We start from the raw sequence: 11,471 nt of genomic DNA, 5'->3' as shown, positions 1-11,471 counted from the left end.
TTTTTGATTTAAAAACTACTTTTTTTAGCCAATCCAAATGAACTCTTGGTCTGTTTCGAAAAGAATGACCTCTTTCCTCTATTAGCAACATTTTAATTTCATCTTTCCATCTGATATGTATCACAAGATTAAAGGGCATTTGATATACCTTTAATTTTGAACCACAAAATTGAAAAGTCCTATATTTTTTTAAACTTCGTGTCAAGTCAAACTAGGTCATTCTTTTTAAAACAAAAGAAATATAATTATAACACAATCCTATAGCTTATTACATCTAAATAGCTATATAGAGGTTATACTTGAGTAAAAGCCTCAGGTAACAAATTACTAACACTGATGATGATTAATCAAACCACCTCTAATAATTCTCTAGCTTTCTTATGTTTAATCAACATTAAGTTTTGAGTTTAGCTTACTAAACATTGGACAATAGCAAAGTGGTAATGCTATTTTCATGCCAAACCAAATAATTCATTCAAATATATCAGAGAGGGTAAACAAGTGAACTGCTTAATTTTAAAAAAAAAAAAAAAAAACTTATGTTTGCTCAAAAAAAGAGAATTAACTAAGCTAACAGACAATGATAATCTCAATGTTGATATTAAACATATTGCCTGGAGGGGAGGGTTTCCTGTCAAACAGCAAGTGAACCAAATGAATGTTGGATCATCTTTCTTCCTCAATTACAAAGTATAGATCAATACATAGAGACATTTATCAAAATTGTCACCATAATCGAACAGCTCAGGGCCCCGAGACATCAAAAGCAGCACAGTTTGTTAAACGAATTTATAAATACTTCATGGAACCAACGCGACAAAGGATTCCCAGGAAGAAAAAGGCATGGTAGATGATGCTCTGGCAAACATAAATTAGAGGTGTTTATTCCAGGTAAAAAGGGAGGGAAAAGCGAGAAGGGAGCGTATAAAAATACTGAATCATGAAACCTGGCTATAGGCAACTCTGCATGTCAAGCTCCAGAAAGGAGCAGACATCTGGAATGTCATACTCCTTGAGGACCTGAAACCAAAAGGCAAAACATATAACACCTGAATCGGAGCCAACAATTTGCAGTTGCAAACAGCACTAAGGTTCTGTATTTCAGGTTATCACGGGTGGCCTCGACGCGAGTTAATTAACAGTAGAAAGTTAAACTGTCTAAAGAGGAAACTATTAGGTGAATTCAGGCTGTTATGGCATGCTAATAATTGTCGTTCTGAAATTGGTATCAGTTGTACCCTCCAAAGACAAATATTTGAGGTGGTCACTGTAATGATCTGTAACACCTATGCAAGTGCACATTTTAACCATGCATCCAAATGAAAATATGCAGATACGAATAGCCTATAACCCAACAAGGTAAAACATTTATATAGGACTTGACCAAACTCAAAATGCTTTAAAATGCAAATGGAAGTAATTAGAATATGTTCCTAATTACTAATTGACAAGTCATGTATACAAAATCAATGCATAATAAGTGAATACCTTAGGGTGCACAATGCCGAATGTTCCAATTCGCTTTCCTCCATAAATAACGCTAGCTTGTCTTCCCTGAAGAAATGCAGGCTCCTATGACACATTAAGACAAAAATAAGCAAACAGAGCAATATCAATAATGAAATGAAAGCAAGCAAATTGGCAAAATGCAAACAATTACCTCTGATTTTTCTATGTAGTAGCCTGTACTGTTTCCAGGTGATACAAAATTAGTACCAGTTGCTTCCATGATTTTGTCAACTAGACCATGTATTAGCTGGAAAAAGTGTGAAGAGTCAAACGTTTGAGTGCCTAGAAGCTAGTGCACAACCTATAGAACTATTATAATTATACGTATGAGTCTGATAACAGAATGAAGTAATCAAACCATTGCTTGGAAGTCAGAAGATTCATATTAAAGGAATAAAGTTCAACTCCAGATATTCTAATAGTAGAACTTCACTATAAGAAAAATGGCAATATATATTTTATTCAAGAACCTTTCAAAGTTTGGTCTTTGTTCTCTAGAGGTACATAGTAGTTGTGGATGCAGAAGCTCAGAGTTTGCAGAAATTATCACAGCACAACTGATGTTGAAGCAAGATAAGAAATCATTCTGCCACCTAAGCTAACGATGGACTTCTCCAGAACTCTCTCTGTGCATACAAAGAGTTCTTGCTAAAGGAGAGCAGACTTGCAACCTATTCTAAGTTCTAAATAGCACAAGACTTGAGGTGGGAGTCAACTGCTTTAGGCATTTCGAAGGCTAGGTGTATTGCATATTTGTTTAGCTGGTCCAAGTTGTATCCAGCTGTAAATGCAGAACAACTTCAGGATTTTATTAACTCACTGGTTCTGGCGAAGATAGTTTGTTTAGTTAGCCAGAGAATTATTGTAAGCTCAAATGCCCTTGTAATTCTTGCATCTTCTTGATGTTGTTACTAATACCACTTACTTTATCAAAAAAAAAAGAAAAAAACCACAAGACTTGAGAACAAAATGCTTGAATCGATTATTATATTGAATTTGGTAAATAAGTGTTTTAACAATCATTTGTACAAGTGGAGAACTCAACTAAAAAATGTCACTAAAATTTGAAAGGGCATGGAGGGAGGAAAAAAGAATCCTGTTAAAGAGAGGTCAAGCTATTTAAGGCAGATCATAAAGGGAAGTAGGGAAATCTTATTGCAACAGAGGGCACAACAGGAAATGGGTCACTCTTGAGAGGAAGACCAAAAGGGTATATGCAGGGACTGGATGGCAGAGGTCACTTCATAATTAGGTCCAGCTCTCATATGAAATGACTTTCATGATCAAGGCAATAGACTATTTTCATATACTTAACAGCCTTTCCATTTTAAACTTTCACCTGCAATCAACTCTCCCTGAAGAAAAAGTAGAGACCTAGAACAGAGCTTACTTTACAAGTAAATATCTGTCCAAATTACCATACATATTCCAACCGGAACTTGTAATGTGCAGCAGATGCTACAGAGAGTGTCCATATGCATTTCAAATAGTTCAAATTCAAGGAGATTTCACAGTGTAGAACTACTAAACTACCACTGCACGAGCTACAAATGTGGTAAATCTGTACCTCAAATCCTGAGTTTGCTCCACAATACAGAGCAGCAAGGTGGCGACGGTTTACTGCACCAACATCATTTGTGTCATCTAAGAGGACTATATCACCAACTTCAAAAATCTGCAAACCAAAAATGGAATTAAGACATAAAATTTAACATGCATAAGTCACTCACAAAAGGATTGGCAAAAGAAATAAAAACTCAAGGCAGTAACTACACCAAAACAGTAGCAATGATAGAAATATGCATGATGGTAACAAGATGATCACACAGCTTACTACTTGGAGATAGCAAAGTAGTACTAACCAACAAATGTCACTTATAATTAAGCAGAAACTCCCTTCACTGGTTGCTAAACATACATCTCCCACATAATTAAGCTTATTATAGCCTATTTCCCTCCGAAAAGATTTAAATAGCTCACAAGGTCAGCCAGAAAATACAGTCTATTAGACGACTCGGTGAGAAATGCTATTTACTTACAACTGTCACTAATTGCAATCTTGAGCTTACTTCACACGTTGAAGCAATAAAGTCAGTGGTAAAGTAAATGGCAGGTGAAACCATGCAGAAGTTAGTTGTCCTCATTTACCTTTATAGGCTTTGGATGGTCCTTATTATGCCCCACAGTTCTCAATAGTCCAGGCATCAGAGAAGGCCGAACAACCTGTAAAGTAAGAGCTGTTTCAATTACCAGCATTTGATACATAACTAGAACAAATATGCAAATAGAAGAAAGCTGCAACTATATATAAATTAAAAAGGTTTGTGGTTTGCATTTAATTAAATCAAAATCAAGGACAACAGAACGGTTACACAAAGCAGTATCTCTTTTAAGTACGTAATCAAAAATATTACTAGACTGGACAAAGGGGTCACAACAAAAAGGACTTTATCATCATCTACCATCTAAAAAAGTGTCGCACATGTGTTGACACGACGTGGGTGTGGGTGTAGGTGTGGGTGTGGGTGTGGGATCCGTGTCCGATTCGGTCAACCGATTTTGGGTACTTTGACCAAAATCGATGGGGAAAGTCTGGATAATTTTAATAATTACTGTAATCAATACAAAAGCTAAGGTGAAATTGAAGGAAACGGAATACCTTTTATATAGAAATTTCTATGTTACTCCTTTTCCTTTGATCTCCTTCCAGGACTCTCCTCAAGTTCACCACATAATCATATCATATATATATATATATAAAAAAAAGAGAACCTTAGGCCCGCTTACGTGGCGCCACCACGGACCAAAATTCCCTTTTAATTTATTTATTTACAAAACTAGCCTTCACCGAAAAGTTGTGACTTTTATGAAAAGTTGCGTCTTTTACGAAGAGTTGTGACTTTTAAGAAAAGTTGCGACTTTTATGAAGAGTTGCGACTTTTATAAAAGGTTGTGACGTTTATGAAGGGTTGTGACCTTTCCGAAGGGTTGTGACATTTCCAAAGAGTTATGACCTTTCCGATAAGGCACAATAAGCATATTTGTTCACACTACCCTTTGTTGCCTATAAATAAAGGGATTTCCTCTCATTTTAAAACAATGAAAATTCTGAACTTTTTCTTCTTCTACACAATTAAATATTCATGCACTTTGCTCCTGTTGAGTGGCTTACTGACACCATTGTTTTTGTATCAATACCTTGGTGAATAAAATCGTTCCATCCTAAGAGGATCTAATTCATTAAACCTCAGGTATTAGAGGGGAATAATTGTCTTAAGGGGACACTGTGCATTCAGTGGACTCGATTTTTTCCTTTCTATTTCATTCTAATTTTGCATATCCTTGTATTTTTTTTACAGTCATTAATTTATGCTTATGATGTTAATTGTTGTTTTTGAGTACATGTTTTAAACTTTGTTGTTTATGTTTCTACAAAGTTATTGTTTCCGGTTATATTGAACATATACACATATAGTAGGTATATTGATTGTGCAGAAAATAATTATTGTACTCAGCCAAGAATACATGTTTGATATTCTACATAAAATTCTATGACTTAAAAGTACTATATATAAGCTTACACATTATCTATTTTATCATAGATATGAAGTCTCTCACTTATCAATTGAAGAAATTCATTATGCAAGTTCAAAAGTTATAATTGCTTTCATGTTCAAGCGTAATTTCTTTTTTGAATCTGTTAACAAATTTTTGAATTTTTCCCTTAGACATACATCACAATTGTACAATCTATGCAACTTAAATGTGTTCTTTTCTTACGAAATGCCTTTGTATATATATTCTTTTTTTTTTTCTTTATTTTCATTTTAATGTTTGATTAAAGAACCAATGATTTATTTTTTCCTGAATAATTTATTCATTAGAGGTTCTTGAGTTATATGATAATGACAAATAATCAAATTCATGTTGGAATATTGCTAATATTTTTTAAGAACCTATTTTTTCCATCATTTTTAATGTATGGATATTAGTAAAGGATTATTTGCAAGTTCAATGCAATTATTATTTATGACCGTGCGAAGCGCGGGCAAATTACCTAGTATCTCATAATTTAGGTTTTATAGCTCTATTTTTAGATATTCTAATTATTTTTAGGCGAATCCCCGCACCCGTATCCATACATGGATCCATATCACCAAATCTTAAATATTAGATCATGAAGGACCCGACCTTTAGATCCGCACCCGAGTCCGAGCAACTTAGTCTACCATAACTCCCTCTGCGGAGTACTTTCTCCTTTTTCTAGGAAGAGACATGTTGTTCGCTTGATTGCCTAGGTTTAGCTGGTTACTGGTAATTGTCCAAATGTGCTTGTTTATTGCCTTTTTGTGTGTTATTGCTTTGATGTCTGGCATCATTTGCATAACCAAAGTCAATTCTTTTGAAACAAATCCTCATAATGTGTGACGTGCACACAGCCTTTAGTTGAGCCACCCTTATCTTAGGAGGGGAAGCCATCAGACCATGGCGTGGGCAGAAAGTAAATCAGCCGCTATCAACCATGTGCCCCCAAAAATGGCTTGTCTAGTAAACTCCAGGTTGGGTCGGCCTCAAGAACATTCTTATTTGCATCATATTGTTAAAGCCCAACAGGTCCAGTACCAAGTACCAAATTACTTTGTAGGAGATCCATGCAAATCATGTCAAAACAGGCCCATGGCCCAAAAGATATTTGAGGATCTCTATCTGGCTATTTGTTACACCTTTGAGGGTAATATGGTCATTTGGGGGGGAAGGACATCTTAGCCCACCAAGACACTGCATAAAACAACTGATATAAACTGTTGTGTTTTAATCAGCCTTCTATTTATCTCGTTGCACATGCACCAGATTTTAAATTAAATGTCATCTTTTAAATCAAGAACAATATTCAAAGTGAAATGCTAAATTTTCTTCTTCCTAATTAACGATCTAAACCATGCAATAATGGATTTCTGGCAGGGGGACCATAGAGTCGATTGACAACTTATTTTTTGGGGATAGAGCAGAGTCACCTCAAATTCAGACGTACGAGAATCAGCAATGGTCACAGCAGAGTTATCCTCTTCACGGTTCAACATGGAGAAAATTTCTTTCTTGGAACACAAGATCCATGTTAACACCTCAGTATAACCAGTCATTGCAATCTAAATCGGAAAAACATTAAGTTAGATGGGAAGCAAAAGTATCCAAAATAATTTGAGAATCAAGAATGCAATCAAGTATACACACACAGGAGTTGGAACAACTTCATTAGGAAGAAAATCACAAGTTAGTTCTTTTTCGAAAAATTCTTTGACTACCACCGAATACTTCAGTACCTAAGCTGCAGTTGAAAAACTGAATTTCATAGTCAAATAAGACAACACCAATAGGCATCAATTATCTACCTCGTCATTCTATGAAGATATAAATAAAAGGACTTCAATATTGAAGTCCAAAAATTCCCCCCAGGGATGGAACATAACCTTTAGAAGACACCTCAATGACTGAGAAGTGGAAAGGGTAGCAAGTTTGCTAAGCTTGCTGGAGACTTTCAATGGCATAGTCACTGTTTCTGATTCCCTGAAATGGAAGCACTCAGAGGATGGCATCTTATCAGTGAACAAATGTTACAAGAAGGAGAACATCTCAACATTGGGAGGAACTCCAAAGCTCTGGAAACACCTTTGGAAAAATCAAGTCCCTCACAAAATAAAGTGTTTCACTTGGTTGGTGGCTAAAAGAGCATGCCTCACTTAGGAAGTCCTCCAAAAGAAAGGAAGAACTTTAGTGCCTAGATGCTTTTTGTGCAATGAACCTAGGGAAAGTAATAACCACCTATTCTTGCACTGCAAGTTTACAGCTCAACTCTGGCAACTATTCTTCACTCTTACAAAGATTGAGTGGACAATGCCTGAGCACACAGCTGATCTACTAAGCTGCTGGATCAGAAGGGGGGGAAGCAAGAGCCAGAAGAAGTGGTGGAAGATGATACCTTCATGTATTTGGTGGACAATATGGAGAGAAAGAAATCGGAGATGCTTTGAAGACAAATCAAAGTCCATTAATGATGTAAAATGGAACTGCCTAGTCTCCCTATTTTTTTGGTGTAAAGAGAATATAGAGGAAGTAGATGACTTTGTAGATTTCTTAGGAGCTTTGTAAATCAAGATTCTATCCTCTTGTTCTGAAACAATTTTTGGAGGTGGCCAGCATTCCTTAATGCTGAGGAAAACAACAGTACCTTATGTCGAAAAAAATATTGAAGTTCAAAATTCAAAAAGAATAAACAAAGAAGGGAAGTATCTGATCAAAAAAATAAATGAAGAAGGGATGTCTAGCACAGGAAGGTAATAAAATTGACAAAAATTGGAACTAAAATTGACATATTGAAACTCCTCCTCCCTCCCCCCCCCCAACCCCACCCTCTTCCTGGCTAGAAGCCTAGAGCTGAATGAAAGGCTAAAGATTGTTTAACCAACTCCAAAAGTCCCAAACTATAGTACCATTCCCAAGTATGAGTCAACATCAAGAGAAGAAATAATTTTATTAAAGATCACATGTAGCAGAGACTACAGAAACACAATAGAAAGTGATGCTGCCTTCGTCAAAGACATAAATGTCCACGACAGCCAGAAGTCCGTGTTAGCAATATGAACAACACAGAAGTGTATAAGCATATTACCTCTGTACGAATAAGATCACTGAATTGACTGAGAGGTAAAGGATTCAAAGATGCAGGTTTTCTCTTTGGGATCTCATTGTAGCCATAAGCAATTGCAACATCCTTCAGAAAAGGATAGAGAAGTTGAATCCATATAAGAACAAAGACAGAAAAGCTATGGTGGGATAGTAACTATAAGCAGTGATGCATCAAAACAAATACCTCCGCTACATCACATGGATGAAGAACGTCACTTCTTGTGGGGGGAACAGATACAACAAACTTGACTTCTTTATCTTCTGATACAGATTTCTCTGCACGCAATTGCATTTTATGCAACAAACTAGCCACCTGAAATGTTGTTTAGCGTCTAAAGAAAAATTTCCATCTTCTTTTCTACTCACAGAATAATACAGCAGAAAAAGCAACACAGGTCCATCACATAAAAGCACAAAGAGACGAGCAACTACTGCCACAAATTTTGAAGGAGCATTTAAACAATGTACTGAAAATTCTGAAGTGGCGATGTTATTAAAGCCAATAAAAGTACCATTAGTGCATGGGATGTCCAAACACTAACCCAGTGGATCAAAATCATACTGTGGCCTCACGTTTGATGCTACTTTCTAAAGCACATCAAAGACATGGAAAAGCAATTCAAAGATACTACAAACTTAAAAAACTTTCTTGATTAGGATTAGCTATTAATATCATAATTGTCAATTTGTCATGAAGATAAGATGATAAAATGAGAGAAACTACTGTATACATGAAAAGAGATAAGAATAGAGAATGAATGACAAAACTCTATAATACCTTATCCTCTGGCAATTGAACTCCAATGATGCCAGTAATGTAAGACAAAGGCACATTCATGTTGTAGATTGAAAGATCGGGACAAACATACGATTTTCCATCAGGATATGTAACTTTAACTGGTTCAACTTCAAACTTCCGCTCACAGTACACTGAAAACATAGTTACCTAGATACAATGTATTAATTAGTTAGAGTCCCACAAAACCGAAGGAGGAAAAGAAAATGAACTTCTAGTTCCAACCATCGTGTTCAGAACAATGTTGGCCTTCGTCAAATCTGTGGCTGTACATTCTATAAACACGTTCTTTGTTTTCAGTGAAATGGCTGAATGTGCACCATTAATGATGGGGGGTAAAGACAAAACAGTCCTGCAGAACAGAGAGTGACTAATGAGTTGTAAAAAGATAGTGGCCAAACTTCATCAAGAATCTGCCACTCAACAAAAGCATTTTCGGGAGTAGACATAATCTCGTCCGGAACCTTCTTTAGTCTAATAGAAAGCACCTTATAGATTATCTCATAGATGTTACCCACTAGAATAATAAGCCTACAATTCTTGATGCTTATTGTTCCTTCCCTTTTAGGAATGATGATAATAAAAGATGCATCAAGACTCTTTTCAAACTCTATCCCCTCCTGAAACTCCCTAATAGGTGCATCACCTCACCTTTAAATGTATCCGAACCCTGCCGAAAGAATGCCAACGTGAACCCATTTCGCCCCAATGCTTTATCCACCACACAATAAACCATCGCCTCCCTCACCTCCTCTTCCCCGATCTCCCTCTCCAACCACCCCTTCTCTTACTCTCATGCCTAATAACAAACCTACACCCCCAATTTTGGTCTCCACCATGCTTCCTAACGATCTAGAAACCTATGCCGCCTCTTTTGTCGCCTCCACCCCCTCGTGCACTTCCCTTCCCACTTCAAAGGAATCTATTGAATGACTCTGTTTTCAGCTTGCTAGGTCATTAGGCATGCAATGAAGTAAATAAATGCAGTAAGATAGCTCCAAATGGGAAGGCCCATTTGTAGACTGGATACCTTTTACAATCATATATAACAGGGTACACGGGTGAATTCTCGATTATGTGTAGAAACTTCTTCAGCTTCAAATCCGACTGTAAATCAGAGCAGTGATGTGTTAGAGATGTCCTTAAAGTGCAAATAGTGAATCTTCAAGATAATAACAAAAACAACAATACAGATGAAGAATAAAAGGATAAGTTGTAACTCACTTTGTAAAATTCCATCAGCTCATCAGCTCTGAAGTTTCTGGTCTGAAAAAACAACCACAAAATATCAGCTTAAACAACACCATAAGCCAACTGCTAAAAATAAAACAATTACCTGCTTCAATGGCACAAAATTTATTTCTGCAGGAGGCAAAGCCTGAAATTTAAGGGGGAAAAGTTTAAACATCCTCCATCTTAAACTACATAGGGAAAAGAATGCAGTACACAAGAATCAGATTTTTAAGGAAAACGCAGTCTGTCCCTCCTACCAAATACAGGAATAACTTTGAAGGTTAAAAAAAAATGGGAACAACTTTAAAGGAAGCTAGGTATAACAACTTGCATATACCTCATATGTGAATGGTCCTTCAATTGTATCTAGGTCATGGGTACCAATTGCCACCAAGGTTCTTCGCCTATAAAAACCAAAAAGGAGAATAAACAACGTACCTAAGCATAAGCAAGAGAAAACATACACAGGACTCTTTCAGATAATAAAGATGCGATTCCCCAAAATACTCGAAGTAGTTTGTATTGATACTGCTCATGGATAACAATTCAACAACAACAACAACAACAATAAGAAGAGGAAGAAGAAGAAGAAGCAGTACTGTCACCACCACCAGTTCACCACCATCCAAGGTTGTGGAGTAGTGGTCCGTAAGTGGATAAAAACTATGGCAGATCAGGGTTTAAATCCCAATAGTGGCAAAACTATTATGTGATTTCTTCCCATTTTGTTGTAATGGAGTGTGTCCTGGTGGGAGGTGGCAAGCACCTAGTGTAATAATCAAACTGTGTGCAAACTGACTCAAGAAAGATTGTTATTAAATAAACAAAAAAAGTAACAATGAGGAAGAAAAACTTCTGAAGGTTTCATTATGTGATAGAGGATTTGTCTAAATTCCACTCATTATTCAAATCTAGATAGAGAAGGAATGAAAAGCAAAGTGATGATAACAAATTCAGTGGCTAAGAATGGCACTTCTGCCGAAGAAAACGCCAAGATGAGAAGTTGGAGGTTATAGGAAAGATATATAGTATACTAGTTAAGATACACAAAAGAAGAGATTGTCAAAATCAATGATCCTCTACAGGGGAAAAAAGAACAAGAAAGGATGATAACATCTAACTTATGCAACAATATACCCAGTGTAATTGCACAAGTGGGGTCTAACCGTCTAGGAAAGGTAGAGTGTACACGAACCTTACCCCTACCTCATAAAGATAGCGAAATTGTTTCCAAAGATCCTTGGCTCAA

General features: G+C 36.4%; 1 protein-coding gene across 1 annotated transcript; it reads right to left on the bottom strand.

The window, feature by feature from the left end:
• Positions 1-524: 524 nt before the first annotated feature.
• On the bottom strand, positions 525-10,758 carry LOC125860559 (phenylalanine--tRNA ligase beta subunit, cytoplasmic). The gene is made up of 16 exons (XM_049540546.1): positions 10,752-10,758; positions 10,560-10,660; positions 10,326-10,367; positions 10,214-10,255; positions 10,020-10,096; positions 9,215-9,341; positions 8,972-9,139; positions 8,378-8,506; positions 8,177-8,278; positions 6,525-6,656; positions 3,658-3,732; positions 3,077-3,184; positions 1,661-1,756; positions 1,489-1,572; positions 948-1,020; positions 525-858 (listed from the first exon to the last, which is right to left on the bottom strand). The coding sequence occupies exons 1-15, from the start codon at positions 10,756-10,758 to the stop codon at positions 952-954; spliced, it is 1,359 nt and encodes a 452-aa protein (XP_049396503.1). The 3' UTR covers positions 525-858; positions 948-951.
• Between the last annotated feature and the right edge of the window lie 713 nt (positions 10,759-11,471).

This window comes from Solanum stenotomum, chromosome 1 (assembly GCF_019186545.1).
Source record: "Solanum stenotomum isolate F172 chromosome 1, ASM1918654v1, whole genome shotgun sequence".
Classification (NCBI taxonomy): Eukaryota; Viridiplantae; Streptophyta; class Magnoliopsida; order Solanales; family Solanaceae; genus Solanum; species Solanum stenotomum.
Note: the sequence above shows the minus strand (reverse complement) of the source record. Positions and strands in the feature narration are given on the sequence as shown.

Coding starts and splice junctions, on each gene's coding strand:
- LOC125860559 (XM_049540546.1), bottom strand. Junction 1,757..3,076: donor GAGCAAACTCAGGATTTGAG/GTACAGATTTAC, acceptor CACTTTTTCCAG/CTAATACATGGTCTAGTTGA. Junction 1,573..1,660: donor ACTACATAGAAAAATCAGAG/GTAATTGTTTGC, acceptor AATGTGTCATAG/GAGCCTGCATTTCTTCAGGG.